A 17700-nucleotide genomic window follows, 5' to 3' on the forward strand; every position below is an offset into this window, starting at 1 on the left:
AGCTGGGGGGACGGTATAGCTTAGTGGTAGAGCACATGCCTAACATGCACAAGGTCCTGGATTCAATCCCCAGTACCTCCATTAAAAATAGTCATAATAATAAAAATTTTTAAAAAGGTAATAGCTCATACTTATTGATTGATATTGATAAATATTTATTTTCCTATGTGTACCAAGAATACTGCTGAATACTTGCCTGCCATTATCTCATTTATTTCTAATTACAATCCTATGAGGACTATTATTATTCCCATTTTACAGATGAGCCTTAAGGTCATTACCCATCAAGTCTGTACAGGCAACTCCCAGGTAGCCTGTCTCTTCCCCAGAAATCCAGTCCTGACAATTGAAGGCTTACAGGACATCTCTACCTAGATACGTAATTTCATTCCAATTTCCTGTCTAAAAATTTAACTGCCGTATCTTCCACACCACTCTCTTCAAATTGGCTTCCCCTCCTGATTTTCCAGCTATCATTCTTTCTATTATTACTCAGGTTCAGAATTTCATACTTTCCTCTGGCTGCAGTACCTGCCCCTGAAGTCATATATTCTGTCACCTTTCCCGTGATCTTCCTCCTAACCATTCCTTTCTTTTCCTTCCCACCCTGTTTCAGCCCCTCATCACTTACATGCCTAATTCCCTGACGGATTCTTTCTGCTTTTGCTATTTCCCCTCAGTATGAGCCAGCCTGCATACCACCAGCAGATTTATCTTTCTAAAATCATTGTGTTATGTTCCTTGTAATATTTTCCTTATAATAAAATGCCAGGGCTCTTCAAGACTTACAGGGTAATATGCAAATGGCTTCATCTGACATGGAAGGCACTCCACAGAGGGGCCCCCATCACACTCCTCACACCTGCCTCTGTCCCTGTAATCAGATTTTCTGTTCCAGGCAGGCCCACTCATCCAGAACACTCACTCCTCACCCGCTCCCACAAACACCAAGGTAAACCCACAGAAGTGTCCCAGCCTACTCTGCCTCATCCGGCCCCTGGAGTATATCTTTTTCCTCATTAGCAACCTAGATGAACCTGCTATGTTCAAGATCCAGCCTAAGTAGCACTTTTTCTGGGATGCTTCTCAATCATTCTGGTCCTTAGTGTTGAACACACTCTGAACTCATCCACAGGACCAGAATCCCATGAATTTCTCTCTCATTCATTGCCATCCGAAAGGCTTACGTATATGGCTAGCTAATAATGTCTTCAATGCGTGTCTATAAGCTTTTGTATGTACGTATGTGTGTATCTATCCATCTTTCTATCATTTTATGTATTTGAACACAAACGTACATATATAAAAGTGTCATTTAGTCTATGAAAGACTTTGGAGCAAATAGACACCCTACACTAACCAGGCAAAAACAAAAATTCCTTAGTGAAAGCCTGACTATTGGACTGAGGTTATCTGAAGCCAAAAGGTGCAAAACAACAACTAAAGAAGAAAAAAACCTCCTGATTTATTTCTCATATGAAAATGGTATCTGGCCTAGAGAATGGTCAGGAATCAGACACTAATAACAAAGACAAACCAAAGCAAAATTTTCATTCCAAAGTGAGAGCATCAATAATGACTGAAATCAGGGTGTTGTCTAGCAACCCCAAATTTTATTCGCCACAAGATAAAAGCCTTGACAAAAGTATAAGACAGGGCTGTTTTGTTCTGTGTCACTTTAACTTTCCTGTGACTTTTTTCTTCATCTGTAGTGAAAGGAGTGAACAGGTTGATCTCACAAATCTCCTTCACCTCTAGAAACTTTTTGGAATTAAAAAAGAAAAAAAAAAAACTTTTCTATCAAGCATACCAAAGTCGGTTTTCTCTGCAAAGTGGCTAACGGCAAGTGGAAAATGGAAAGGGACCTACTCAGTGACTCATTTTCAACTCTTACAACTACACTGCTGGGAATTCCTTCTCCCTCTGGCTACGGCTAGTGTCAGACCCATGACTAAGACTGGAACTAGCCCATCTGGGCTGGGACTACGCTCAAGGTCATTTCAGCCACTCTTCTGTTTCTCAGCTTGACTGTCATTTTAAATCTGCGCAATGATTAAAGGTTCTATTTCTGGTTCGTGTTCCTTCTTTCCCCGAGAAGGGACATCTAGTAACTTGATATTGATTGATATTTGACACTTTTGTTAATAATCAAAATCTCAATACTTCACAGAATCAGAAAACTCATTTGGAGGGGCCTCTGGGATCGTCCAGGGTGAGGTAAAAGCAGTGTAAGTAAGGCGCTGATATTTAGACCGAAGATCCACATGAGACCTTACAGCTCAAATCAGCGTTTCTTTCGGGGCTGCCTTTGTACATATTCTTTCAAAGTTACCATGGTTAAGTGGTCAGCGAGAGTATAAATAAAAATACGTTCGCAAAGAGCGCTAGGTAACGAGCGAAAACCACAGTAAACAACCTCAGGGGGCCGCCCCATATACAAACTGGTGAGGACCCATAAATCACCACGATGGGGATCGAGGTTTCAAAGGCACACTGAGCTCACTGTCCAGGCCTGTTGATTCAAGCTCCAATTGCACTGGGTTATCTATATGGCAGCATATAAAGTTCACCTCTTACATTTAAAAATAGTTCCCATCCCAACTAAAGACAGGCCACAGTACCTACCGTGGGTGTGCCCCATATCACGCACTTGACATGAGTTTCCATTTAAATTCCCATAACAGTCCTGGGAGAGCGATGTTGCTAGTGCCGATGTGCAGAGAAACCAGAGGCTCAGAGAAGCCGAAGCAATTTAATTAGCTAAGTTCACAACTCCAGCGTGGGTGCGTTAACATCCAGGGGAGGAACTGCTCAGCTCAATGGAATTTAGGGGACTTAAAGCACAACCAAGATAAAGGTTCGCAGTTGGCATTGGCTGTTCTGTTCCATTTTCCTCTTGGCATCTAAGAATTACTCACCAGAGACTATGGTAAATCAACCTAAACTTATTTTGACACAGTCTCTCACCCACTGCTCCAGCATGTATGCTGCTGTCGCACGTCCTCACTTCCACGCAACAGGTTCTGCAGGGGATGGCCCCACAGTGGGAGGTGACTACCCAACCGTGCTGCTCCTGGGCCATGACTCAAGGAGGCAACAGGTGAAGGAGGTGATGCTAGCTCTGGTGCTAAAAGGACCCATGCCTCATGAATACCCTCTGTCTACAAATCTGCCCTCTCCAGTAGGTCCTCACCCCTTCCTTCATCCCTGGGCTGACTGTCCCCTCTTAAACGTTCACACCTTCACGCTGACCCCTCTGGGATTTCTTCTGTCCTTCAAGCCGTCCCAAAGTCTTGGTTTATTCCAGTTGGATTTTATCATTATGAATCCTGAGGTGGAAACACGAACCGGTCCGTCGGCCTCCAGCTGAGGGCATCTCTGATCCTGTGTCAGCTCAGTCACAGAGCCCTTCTGCCACCCATCCTCCTTCTCCTCTCACTGTCCAATATGTTTTTCTACCTTTCTCGTTCCTTCACTCTTCACTCTGTCTATGAGCCCAGCTTCCTTCCCCATTTTGCCCCAATAAGAAAACAAAGTTCCAAGGCAATCCCACAGTAATAGGTCATTTAAAGAATCCTGACCCCTTCTTACATCTTCCCTGAGTTTATTCTATACCTTCTCATCTGCTGCCACCCTCCCCACTATTAATCAAGCTCCATCCCATCCAATTTCACCCACTGCCCACCTCCAAATCCCCTGCCAGCTCAGAATCTCAGATCTGCTTTAGTCTCTTGATCTTCTCATCCACTGACCCCATTACCCTTCAGTTTGTATCTGGGCCCTGTTTACCACCTGCTTGCTAGGCTGACTTCCAGCCTAACACGCTATCTCAACCATCATACTCTTCCTAGGAGCCCAGAGCTAGGAAGGCCCTCTCTGCGCCCATCCTGACACAACAAAGAACAAGGAAGGCAGATTAACTACACAACAGGATTCTCCTCTAGGAATGATAGTTTGCTAAAGTAGCTCTTGCTATTTCAGAACCTAGCGCTCACTAAATAAATAAAATTAGTAGTACATATTTTGAAAATGCAGCCTGAGAACAAACACTTGTCCTTCTATCTCCCAGCCCTTCCTGCAGATGTTACATTCAGAAAAAGAATTATCAAGACATCTATCAAGAAGCATATGGATCTCAGATGAGGTTAACTGAACCTCAGTTTTTCATCTTTAAAAATGGGACAAATTGTTTTGGCATGTAGTGTCCTGTTTCTGGGACTAAGTTAGAAATGGAAGGTTTACAGTAAGAATACACATCAGAATCATATCTTAGAAAGGGAGGCACATCTTGGTGTTTCCTGACCTGTGCAGTCCAAGATTGCTCATAAGTGTCAAATGAATAATATTAAAATGTTTGAAAATATGGCTAAGGGGCAACAAGTAATTTTTCCACTGAATCCTACTTGTAGAGAACAAACTCCTCTCATATAGGGACTGAAGATTTAATCTGTAATGATGCAGCTCTCTTCTGGCTCTCCTGCGATGTCCCCTTTGTCATTTTACTGCTCTTTAACACCACCTAGAAAAATTAAGATGTAGGCCCAAACAGTATCTTCCAGGAGAAAGTAAACCAATCTTTCCTGATGCAAATTAAAGAAATAAGAATATTTCTAGTAAAAAATTCATACAATTTCTCGAAACCCATCGCTTACCCTTACACAGCTAGCTCTAAGAGACCATACTGAGAAAATAAGGTTAAGAAAACAAAGAACAGAAAATCAAAATGTTTATTGTCAAAGAGAACATTAATTAGCTTCACTCTTATCAGAGGGTATTACTGGAAGTGACTTGAAATATTCAAAATTTAAAAAAGTACAAGTGGTTTGGTGCTTACTTAAAAAAGAGTAGGGGCAAGTCAGCAAATATCCACTGGACACCTAATTTATTAAAGGCTTTGAGCAAAGCTCTGAAAAAAAAAAAAAGGTTCAAGACTTTCTTCTAAATCTATCTTAATTTTTGTATACTGTCAACAAATTTACAGCTTTTTTCTTCCTTTGCAGTCTTTAACTTCTTTTGTGAAATAAGGGTTCTTTGCACAATGAAATGACACCTATATATATTTAAAGCACTCATGAAAGCAGTTCTCTTTATAAAAATCTGTTAAAGCCCTTCCAAATTTTTCTTTCTTTTTTTTTTTTTATTGAACTACAGTTGATTTACAATATTGTATCAGCTTCTGTGGTACAACATAGTGATTCAGTTTTACATATACGTGTGTGTGTGTGTGTGTATGTATACACACACACACACACACACACACGTATACACACACATTCTTTGTTATTATAAGTTATTAGAAGATACTGAATATAGTTCCTTGTGCTATATCATAGGACCTTGTTGTTTACCTTCAAAATTTGAAATTATCTTCTTCCTAAGTTCTCGTGACAAAGCCCACCGATGTTAAAGTAGTAGTTCATTATTTTTCTGAAACTTGGAAAAAAAATCTAGCAAATACAATAACCAACCTTTCATGGTCAAAGAATGTACTCCTATTCTAAAACCTGAACTTGATGTAAAGGCATTAACAATGGAAAGTCACCTTACTAAGAAATGTTCTTTTCTTTGTAATTCTGTACAGTTCAGTATAATTTATAATTCTTTGATTTTAGTATGACTTTTTTTCAAAAATAATTTTCCACTATAATGAAACAGCAGTTCCTTCTCCCTAATGGGTTTGGACTAGAATGATCAGGTAGAATTAAAAGGAGATTAGCAAAAGGAAGACACTTTGATATATCTTCTCCAAGTTTATTTAAGATGTCTTGATTCATATTTAGGTCAAAAACAAAAACAAAGCAACCAAAACACTGCTATGCCAATGATGGAAAGCAGCCCTAAAACCAGCCAGTTATTTTCTGAAATGATGGAGACAGATACCAGCCTGGACTTACTCTTCGATGTCAGCCTCATCTTTGCCTGGTCGCTATGGACACATCCCTGTCAGGCCTGTGCCTTCCACTCTCCAGGCCTGTTTATGACAGGCCAGGGTGTTTCCTATTATGGTGCCTATGTCTGCAAGCACACTGCTTGCCAGTAATAAATGCCAGAGGCTGCCACAATAGGGATTACAATGCAGCAGACCAGAGATGCTGCCGGGAACGCAAGCACGACCCAGGTAAAACTGCACAGCATGCTCCCTAACAGATAAAAGCCAACAAGCACATCCTTTCTGCCCAGTCTAGAGGGAGTGTACTCAGATATATCATTTTAGTTGGAACAAACTATAATATGAATGTTATTGCTAAACTTGGTACAGAGGAGAGAGACTAGTTTCAGGTCATCAGTATGGCCTGGATGGTTTTTGTCTGCATAATCTAAACTTCTAATTTAAATGAGATGAAGCTAAACTCAGCATAAACTATGCTGAAACATCTGATGAGTGTCTACAAGCAGGACTGAGATTTTTAAGTGGGAAATGTATCAGGATACTTGTCAATAACAGAAAAACCACTTTCTTGCAAGATATCAACTGTCATGTACAGACTCTAAGTCTACCAATCCAAGGTGAAAAATGGCATTTACATTAATCAACACCATACATAAGGTACTAATTTATGTGACCAACTATAAAACGATATGCTGACACTCACTGGGTTTGGGCCAGAAGCTATGTAGGAGAGCTCATCCATCCTTCTAGTGGCTGGGTAAAGAACTCACTGGTTATGTACTTGAACAGTTACTGAATCTGTATGTTTACCAGAAACATGGCTTGTATTTCATTAACACACTCAAATGGAGAAAAAAGCTGCATCACCAGCAATTTCTGTAAACATGTTGAGATAAAGGTTACATACAAAACCCCAAATGACGCAGAGAGACCCTCTAGAAAGTGAACTACCTGAGAAGCCATGAGCTTTCTAGCTACCTCGGTGGACCTGGAAAAGCTTGGGGACTCTTTTTTTCCAACTCAGATTAGATGAGTCAGATGAGTGATCACTTCTGCCTCTTTTAGTTCTAACTCATAAGGCTCGGGTCTGAGATGAATAATGGCCAACACTAGTAATGATGCTTTGAAATACCGATCATGCGAAATACTACCAAAACTACCAAAGCGCTAAGTGGTAGGCAGGACCAGAGTATACTTTCATTTTATTAATTTATACTAATTACACTCAAGTGATAATTAAAACAGAAAAATTAGGATAAGTTTCTTCAATTCTTTGACCAAATGCTCAGTAACTCTCCCTTGTGAAGGGTCTGACAAACAGTAACACTGAAACTATTAACCGTCAAGAAAGAGTTTTTATCTTCTAGGCCTTTATGGCTTAGAAGCGTAAAATTAACCCTAGTCCCTGAGATTGATCAGTAATGACTCCTACAGCACTGAGACCAGAACCATTTATTGGTGCACTTCAAGAATCACCATCACAATACCTCTCATACAATTTATCCAATGTTTACCGGGCCCCTACTCAACAAGGCCTTGTGTCCCACGTGGTAGGGCTGGAAAATGAGTAAGACTAACGACCTAATGTACAACATGAAAGGGATAAATCAAAGAAACAAATACGGTATGAAGAGTTAAGAGAACTACAATGAATGTCCTGGGGAAGGTCAAAGGAGAAAGACACCGCACCCGTGGGATGGGAGATATGGGAGGAGACAGGACAGAAAAGGCTTCACAGAGGAGGTAGCATTCCAGATAGACTCTAAAGGATGGTTAAGATTTGTTTAATAGACTTTCTATTTTAGAAAAGTTTTAGTTTTATAGAACAATTGTGAAGATAGGTACAGAGAGTTCCCATATGCCCCATACCCAGTTTCCCCTCTTATTAATATCTTCCTTTCATAGGGCACATTTGTCCCAATTATTGAACCAGTATGGATACATTATTACTAACTAAAGTCCACACTTTAATCAGATTGACTGGTTTTCACCTAGTGTTCTCTTCTGTCCACAGTATAGGTGCTCTTTCCCCTCCTTTTCACATTATGCTTTTTGGAAGGAAGTCAATATGCACAGCCCACACTTAAGGGGTGTGAAGTTATGCCTTCTTTTTTTTGAGAGCAGAATATCTACAAAACTTATTTGGAATTCATCTGCATGAGAGATTTATACATTCTCCTCCATTTAATTTAATCATTAAATTATTCATATAAGTATGAATTCATGGATATTTATTTTATACCTTGGGTTATATTCCATTACTAGTTTATTTTCTTGACCAAATAGTTCCAGCTGGGAACTAGGAGCCCTTTGAGTTTGCTCGTGGGTCCCTTGGATATGTTCTTATCAATGTCTGAGCATTTCCTTATTTTCTGGCTCTACAACATATTTCAGCCTTCATGTCCTGCCCCAGTGCTTGAATCAGCTATTTAGCTAAGGAGTTCTGGTTCCTTTTATTGGAGAATGGTATTAGAAACCAAGATAAGGGTGCCAGATGTGTTCAGAGCTACTGGGCTATCATTGCTTCAGCTGACAGAGCAGGAAATGTTTGTGCAGATACTAGATGGTTAAGTTGTTGAGACGTGCACTGGGTGGCTATGTCTTGAATGCACTTTTCGTAACATTAAGTATTAATAAGAGATTCTGTGCCTGGCTGGGTTACTTTCAGTCTCATTCAGAGGAAAAATAGGGTACATTCATTTATGAAAAAAGCTGGCTGTACTACCCTCCACTGCTTTAGGGATTTCTGTTCAAAACAGCTTGGAGAGTTTTAGATATTCTGATAAAATCTCAAGCCAGTTGGATAGGCTATACTATCAAATTACACAAAGAAACAAAAGGTAAACTCCATGAAGAGTCATAGATGGGGAGAAGAGCAAACGAAACATTCCACTAGTCCTTTTTGGCCTGTATCAACATCATTAAGCCGCCATTCTCTTAAAAGCTCACAGGAAACACAGGTAACAGGATGGCAACCCTCACACCACAAAATAAGAAAAGAAAGAAGATATTCCTTTATAGATGAGTGTAAAGGACTGAACGTTACTGAGCACCTGCTACGTTCCTGTCTGTCTAGACAATCCCCATCTTCCCATTCATCAAATCACCACAGCAACTATTTAACAGATGAGGAAACTGAAACAAAGAAGGTAAACTGTCCAATTTAAATTCAGTTTAAAGGCAGAGAGTGAATCTGACCCAGGTCGTCTGGCTACCGGAGAACGCTCTAAACCCACAGATCAGTCTGACTGAGAAGTGAATGCCTAATGAAAGGGAGACTTCTGACGAATCTGTATTTTCTCCCCTAGTGTGGAGATCCCATTAACGGCAGAGAAGAAAAACCATAGGTTGTTTAAAACAAACATGTCTTTCTAACCAAAAATGAATCCCCAAATGGTTCTTACTGACAATTTAGACAAGTATAAACAAAAGCATGCCCTGTGTCTGCACATGGTAAGCAAAATGTTTTCAGGTGGTGTGTGTGAATATGTTCATTTTGTTACAGGTTAATTTCAATGGATATTAGAAAAAGTTATAACTAGAACATCAAATCCATGATTTCATGTAATTCCTCGTTCAAGATGAGGCATTCAGGTGGACATTTATCTTCAAAAGTTGATGCTTTAAATAAACACATTTAATCTACAGTAATTATCTGTGTACACAGGAAGTGTGAGCAACACTAACGTAGACTGTTATTTATTATAGGATAGAGAGATGACATCTTTCTTCCAAGAAATATTATGTTCTTACATTGCAAGGAATATATGACACATGGTTTTCTTAATCTTTCTTTTCAATATATTCCAGGGATAGGATAAACTACAGGTAATTTATTGAGCACCCAGTACATGATACATACCAAAATGAGCTTTCTATACATTAAATCTAATGCTCTTAACAACCTTTCAATTTTATCTTCCCCTTTTATTATCTCCATTTAGAAGTGAAGAATTGAGGGTCAGAGAAGTCAGGTATGTTGCCCACAATATCAGGTAGGAAGCAGTAGGGCTAGAATTTGAAACCAACTCTGCCTGATAAAAAATATCTTTGTTCTTTCTACTCTACGGGGCCACCCTAAGCATTTCAGGAGAAAAAGTACCCTTCATCCTCATCACACACACACACTACTGCAAAACAACAACAAAAAGCCCAGAATACTAAATGATGATAACAAAAGATAAAGCATTTTCTATGAAAATGAATATATATATGTATATGTATGACTGGGACATTGGGCCGTACAGGAGAAACTGACACACTGTAATTGATGGTACTTCAATTAAATAAAAAAAAGTCTTAGAAGAAGATAAAGCATTCCTTAAGTGCAAAGGATAATAAAGTTATTATCACTGCCATTGGTAATCCAACTGAACTAATTTCCCAATGAACAAAAGCCACATTGTTTGCTGTTTAAGCAAATAAGATGGCTCACCACTCCCTACCTATCCCAATCCCTGTTAGAGTGAATGAAAGTGAACGACTTCTTAAAATGGCTTTTAAAACTAATGTGACTATCAAAATAAAGGGCTACTCATCTCTCTGTTACTTAGAAAGATCTCAGATTACTAGTGCCAATTAAACCATCGCAAGTAGCCAGGTACATGCAGCACTGCCCCCTGGCAGAGCTGTGCTGTCGCAAAACAAACCCCAGCTATTCACAGCTTTAAAAGACTGGTCTCTTTCCAAAAGAGAAAATCAGATTTTCTGGATCAACTGAAAATCATGACATGATCAGCATTCCATCTCTGCCATAATTATGAAGGAACAGCTACAATCTCTAACTATCATAGGAATCTTCTCAAATTGAACAAAATCATTATTTATCATCCTTGCTATTTGGGGAAAAAAATGTGCTTAATCTATTCATACATTGGGAAAAGCACTATTTTATCTTGACCAAGCCTTTTGTTTTTAAATTAAAAACAAACAAAAAAACCAAAGGACATACTTTATAACACTGAGACAAAAGTCACCACTATCCTGTAATTAATTCAAAATGTAATCACTGAAGGCAATTTCACGTAATTTTTCTAACTTACTGAATCACTGAAATTAGAAGTTTTTGATAATTAACTGTTAAGAACGTTTACGTTTACTGCCACTAAATACTGATAAGGAGCAGAGCTGATAACAACAGGGATAAATTAAGATTTGTCTTACTCCTTACTATCTTATTAAGTTAAAGTCAAGAGCTTTACTATTCTATGAAACATAAAAATACCTGTTAAAAGTGCTCCCCTGTTTCTGTTATTACTTACAATAAAGGCAAAGAAGGTATTTTTTTTCTAACACTGATCATAAAAACAAGCATTCCCAACCCTTCATAGTAACTTTAAGGCCCTGTATATAAATCCTACATAAATCTTCACCAAGTCTACTTTTATACAGTAGATGAAAAACCAGATAGCAAACTCAACATCGATAAGCTGAGTTTCTATAGTATCAAAAGATACTTTCTTCTACAATTTAGAGTTTTCCTTTAGGTACGCTGATAAACTTTTAACAATTCTCTTACGACAATAAGTTTTACTATTTTAAAGAAAATGACTGCTATTTGCGATTTGCTCTTCATAAAATTAAAATGCTTTCTCCAACAATTTCAGCTTCCTTCTCAGCAAAATTAAACACTCACTTCTGTTCTGAGCTATCTCGTACTTGTGAAATGCTGGAAAATCTTAAGATGTAGCCCCCTCTTCTGAACATTCTACATTCCTCCAGCACCACGCTTGCTTAGAAGAAAATGTACCAGCAGTCACAGAGAGCTCCAGTGCATGCTACATATGCACTGACTACTAAAAAGCAGCAGAGGGAGCAAATATCAAAACGCGAAGAAAAAGCATCCCAGAAAAGTACTTTAATTTACAGGCGACAGAACATGATGGAGGCATTTGTTAAAAACCAAACCAACAACAAAATTCCACAGAGAAGTCACATCCACACTTGCAGAGCAGGTCTATGTATGTCTGGAATGAACTAAAGAAAAACCTTCAAGTCTCTTACAAGAGCGCTTGAATCCTAACTTCTAGACAGACTTTCAGCTTGGAGCACGGAAGGTTCCAACAACGCCAGGTGTCAGAACTGCCCCATATTCAGAAAGGAGAAACAGCATTTTTAGAATGGTATACTTTGGGGGTAAATTCAATGATTTTGTTTCTCTTTCAAACAGCACTGCACTTACACTGACGGTCTGGTAAAATGTGCATTGTTAGGGTCATAAGAGGATAAAGTTACAGGGTTCCACGGTATGACCCTTGGGAGTCCTGAGGCTTAGACTCCTGGCCTTCCCTCCTCACAACCTCAATTTGCTTTCTACGTGAGAAAGGTAACCAAGAGCACGTGAGACCATGCTGCATTAAAAACAGTCTACAGAATCATTTTAGCTTTGTGAAATCTGTACAAAAGGACGGACATGTACCTACCAATCCTATGTTATGTTTAATATTTTCTAAAAATTAGTAAGTGCTGTGTTTTCAGTTTTAGACTAAAACAGAAAAAGTACTTAGCTCTTCTGTTTGGAATACTGTAACTGAAATTTAAGAAAAGATTAAGCTTCTTATTAGAACTTCAAAATGTTTATGTCTATATTATAGTAAAAAAGGATAAATAGTATTTAAATATTTTTTATAATATGGAAATGTGCACCAAAGACAGTTCTTAAGAACTGTATTATAAAAATCCATGAAACTTAAAATGTCAAGCATAACTTACAACTGAATGGTTAAAAAAAAAAAAAAGGATTTTAGCCAAGTAGGTAACCGATCAAGTTTAACCTAAGTCTCCAATAATAATACCAATAACAAAAGGTATAGTGCATGTTATTTATTAGCTAGCTGTTTTACACATGTTCTTTCGAACTCTTACATTGACCTTTCAAAATAGATATCCAAATGCTCATCTTATGCTAAGGAAACTGAAGCTAAAAAAGTTTGTCATCTCTCTAACGTAACTTGGCTAGTAAGGAACAAAACCACGATTCAATTTTCAGGTCTGCCTGCCTGCCTCCAAAGCTCTGAGATCTCACCAAAACCTCTCTTAACCCTACCAATGAGGTTCCAAAGGAAATCTGCACAAATCTCTGGAAGATGAATGTGCTTATGAGGGTAAATGCTATAGATTTAACCACTCAAATTAAATGCCATCTGGAGTCTCTTACTCTACTTGGTACAAGCATCCTGTGTGCATCACGGCCAGTGCTGGCATTGGCCAAGAATCCAATAATTTTCCTGTTTCAATACCATCAATAACCATTTGCTCATTACAATACCAATCAGGAAACACAGCTAGTTGCTTCCAAAGCATTGTTTAAAAACTGCTAATAATTTTGCTTACTTTTATTAAGATTTTTAAAACATGAATCCATTAACCCAATTTGTTAAATGCGTTGGCGGCATCAATTTCCTTCTTCCTAACACCCAAACCCATCTCCATAATAAATATTTTCTCTACATAATCACTTAGAAATCCTGATCTCTTACTACTATTTTATTCTGTTATTTTAATCTATTGGAGTAATTTTTTAAAGCCTCAAGAGAAGAAAACAAAGACAAATGTCACGACTTTTCAAAGGCTAACACTGGTTGGTTCAAACAAGTATATGTAAAAAAAAAAAAAAAAAAAAAAAAAGGAAGGTAATAAAACTAATAACCAAAAGCAGTGTTACAGACTTACTCATTCACACTCAAGAGATATTGGACAACCGAGTGGACGTGTGATGCACGCTGTCACATTTCCAGTTAAGACTTAGGTCCGGCATCACTCCTGGGGACCTTTAGATCAGCTGCTCCAACTCAGTTTACAGCTTGTGTGGATGTGACTTATTTGTGCCCTTGTTATCAGGCTAAAGGGTAACTTTACAACCTTTACCAGGAGCTCTTTTTCCTTGTATGCTAATCCTTTTTCATCTATAAAAAGTCACAGGGGCTTAGCACTCATTCAGAAATGAATGGGTTAAAACAAAAAGAAATGAATAGCTCAGACCTGAAAAGTTTAATCAACGGCTTCAGCTGAATTGAATTTTTTTAAATGTTAAAAATAAGTGTCATGTCAATAATCTTTCAACCACAAGGCATAAACACAGCTAGAATGACTACATTGTGAAAAGTCTTTTCTCACTTAACCTCAGTTTCACTTCAACCAAATAAACCCACCCCCAACACTAAACCTGCAAATTAACTCAAGGTCTAATTTGGGGGTCTTCACAATGGAGATTAAAAAAAAAAATCCCTGTCTTATTTGGTGCCTGTAAAGGAAAGACATCATTCTGACCTAAAGTTTTATTTTGTCCATCTTAAAGTGTAAGTAATTACTTGACAGCTGAAGCCATTCACAAGACATGATTAGATTTCATGTTAATTTCTCATCATTAAGACTACGGATTTGGGGGGAAAGTAATCGCAGCTGCTCAGGTTCACTGCTGGAAAAGTACTGCCAAATCATCTTAAAAACACAAGCAAATGCTTGCACATCTTTAGGTGCCTTCAGGTTCTTCCTTTTATGACACAGAATTAACCAGACAAGAGAGTAAGAACTCAGGCCCAGTGCAGTCCGGTCCCAGTCTGTGTGGAGGACACTGGAGATACTTTACATATGTCTACTGCTCTTATGAACCAAATTATGAAAGAATAATCTGTAAGTTATAAAACGAATCAAGGATCTAAGAATTTGTTAGCCATATGAGAACAATGGCACCTAATGCCAGGCCCAGGAGAAAGAGAGCAATAACCAGTCATTCTAAAGAGGAGCCACACCAAATTTAGGAATGAAGTTCAAATGACAAAAAAAAAAAAAAAAAAAAAATTACAGATTTGATCATCAGTGTGCACACGGGTAAGTCAGTGTGCTTATGGGGAGGTCAGTGCCTGCACTAACTGGTGACTGGGGAGTCCTTTTGATTTTGTTTATTTGAAGATAACTTTTCACTTAAAAACCATGCTATCTATACAAGCGTTGTCAATAGATAAGACAATCCAGTGGTCAAGATACTACATTATTTTAAACTGCATGAGAAAAACAAAAAACAAAAACAGGTGGGATAAAAACTATAGTAAGCCAATAAATAAATAAATAAATAATAAAAATTTTAAAAAGCATTGCTCTTCGAAAAATATGTGCTCATAGATAAAAAGTAAAATTGTATAACCTACCTGACCTTGTCAATAGGTGGCCAAAAATGTTAAAATATCTTTAAGGGGCAACGGTTACGAATTGCCACATAAAGTTACCAGTCCCTGCCGGCTGAATCCCTCAGCCATCTGCTTCCAAAATGCCTGTGCCTCCTTTCCTAGCCCCCTGAGCCAAACAGTCATTAAAAACATGCAGAATCCCAATGATTTCCTTACATAATGAAAGATTTCTTAACAAAACAAAACAAAACAAAACAAAACAGGAATTCCAAAAAATACATCAAAACTGCCAACACTCTACCTTGTCTTAAGGCTGTGTCAGGTTGAAGGTTACTTCTCAGCCCCCAAAACTCCATTATCCACCAAGACCAGCACTTTGGCATATCTGGCACAAATGCCCCATTGAATCATCACTGTAACTTAATAATCTCAGAAAACTGGACTTTCGTTCCAAGATTCACGGAAACAAAGGCAATGATCATGAACCTTAACTCTGACGTCCCCTGTGGACACATACAGCCAAGTGAAAACAGAAAGGCTCAGTTCTTACAGGGTTCCCTGACACCTAGGTAAATGTAGGTTAAGGTCCCAAGTTCAGTGAAGTCTTCCGAGTTTGACTTCTGTAGGTGGTGCCATCCATTGCACTGACCTCTAGCAACTCTTACTTCCAACTGGGAATCCCAAGAATACCCTTAAACATAGATTGCCAGTAGACGGGACAAGGTTTCTGCTGCAAGGGCAAAGTGTCACTTAGAAGTACCCTCTCCAAAAAAAGAAACAGAAAACAAAAAAACACTGTATTCTGGGGGTACTGCAGTCAAAAGTATGTCAAAGTTGCTTTTGCAAAATGTTGAATTTCTCTGGAGTGAATGCGAGAGAGCGGCAAGGCACAGCATCAGTTCCTCCAAGGCAGCCAAAATGCAGTCAGTGAGACAAACCTCTATATGGATTTCCCGGGGCCACAGGGGCCAGTGGCTTCACCAGCGTGGGAATCAGCAGCCTAGGGGCCTGGGTGAGTGCGGAGCCGGGCTTACCTTGTTGGAGGCCATCTCACTGACGGAGTGCCTGGTCTGCAGGGTCTCTAGCTGGTCCAGACACCAGTCCAGCTCCTCCAGGGTCTCGCTGGCCAGTTTCTGGTAGGCCTCCTCTGCGAAGAGATAGGGAAAGGGGGACTCAGTTCTCAAGCGCTTCACGGGGCCACCAGCGAGTTCAAAGGGGGCCATCCTGCCGTACCCCGCCATGCTCGGATGCCCGGTGCCCACACATGAGGGCAGCTCCTTCATATTGCCGAGCCGGGCACCGCGAGGGGGGCCGGGGCTCTGCTAGCGGGGCAGCCGGCCTCGAGCAAGCACGCTCTCTCCAGCTTGGCGTCTCGGCTCGGCGTCCAGGGAGGGCGCGCCAAGTGCGGCAAGCCAACTTTTGCACGGACCAAAAACCTCCACGATGCGACTTTGAGAAGTCTCGGTGCTAGAGGATGGCGAAGGGGGTGGCGCGCGCGCCCGGGAGCCCGCCCCGCGGAGGGAGCGTCTGGTCCACCGAGCGATCCGCGTAGCGCCCGGCCCCGAGCCGCGGCCCGGCGCCCGCCCCTCCTTCCAAGCCTTCACTCAAAGCAAATGAATCAGCCGCTGCCGGGTGCGCGGCCACCACGTTTCCTGTTTTCTTTCTCAACTCCTCCGGCGGCGGGCGCAGCGCGGCTCCATCGCCGCGGCTTTCCGGGAACACTCCCCCTCGCGCCCCTCCTCGGCTCCCTCACGCCGAGATCGCCCGGGGCCACAGTCCGCCTGCGCCCCTCGCCGCCCGGCCGCTTCGCCGCCGCATCACCACGCGCCGCTAGCTCGGAAGCCCAACCGGGGAGGCGCGGGCGCGAGCCTGTGGGTCCGCGGGGCTGCCGGTGCGAGGGGAGTGGCGGAAAACCCGGCGTGGAGCGCCCGTCGCCAGCTCGCCCGCCGCCCGGGGTCGCGCCCGCCTCGGGGGCTCCGGGGGGACATGGCGCGCGCGCACGCGACTGCGCACCTGCCCCGCGAGGACCCCGCGCGCGCGCCGCGTAGCCGAGCCCCACCCGGTGGCCCCGACGGCCCGAACCTCTGGGTTTCCACCACCCTGTGCATCCTGCGAGCTTTTGCCCACAAGTCCGACGGGCGGTACAAGCAGGTTATTTAGGACCCGCGCAACCATTTCTATGGGTTTGGGTTTTAAGGTTTCTCAGGCTTCGTTTCTGAAGATTTAGAATTTACCTACTTCAAGAGGACAGGGTGGTTGTGGGCATCAAAGTATTTCTATTAAGACCCAGACTCTCAGTATCCAGCACATCCCCTGCTAAGTACCAGACGTCTACATTTTGGGGTGGACACAAACAAGCAAACAAAAACATACAATGTTGTGGGTCGGAACGCTTGAGAATTTACAGATTAGGCAATACGCTGTATTTTCACATTCAGAATGGTCTGAGTTATCTTAAAGGAACAGCATTTGTGAATGCAGCACATGATATGGGCAATTTACACTTGTCCTGCACCCGTGCCTCTTCCACCTGTGGACTTACAAATCAGGGACCAGGATGGTGTGTGATGCCAAGGGGAAAAATCTGGAAAACTGTTTCTACCCACCATGTACCGAATAAACTACAAACATGAGGTAGGAAAAGACCACATCCAAAGGCATCCTATGAAAGCAGGTTCTGTTTAC

The 17700-nt window shown here is 40.9% G+C and overlaps 1 protein-coding gene across 7 annotated transcripts in view; it reads right to left on the reverse strand.

The window, feature by feature from the left end:
• Positions 1 to 17700, reverse strand: part of PDE4D (phosphodiesterase 4D) — a 1019286-nt gene that overhangs the window by 34667 nt on the left and 966919 nt on the right. For 6 of the 7 annotated variants that reach the window (XM_006180359.3, XM_032472679.1, XM_006180364.3 and 3 more), the window contains one exon: positions 16050 to 16162. In XM_006180359.3, coding sequence (XP_006180421.1) covers positions 16050 to 16162 — 113 coding nt within the window. Of the gene's footprint in view, positions 1 to 16049; positions 16163 to 16248; positions 16844 to 17700 lie in introns of those variants that run through there. The other variant, XM_032472702.1, reaches the window with a different exon arrangement.

This window comes from Camelus ferus, chromosome 3, assembly GCF_009834535.1.
Source record: "Camelus ferus isolate YT-003-E chromosome 3, BCGSAC_Cfer_1.0, whole genome shotgun sequence".
Lineage (NCBI taxonomy): Eukaryota > Metazoa > Chordata > Mammalia > Artiodactyla > Camelidae > Camelus > Camelus ferus.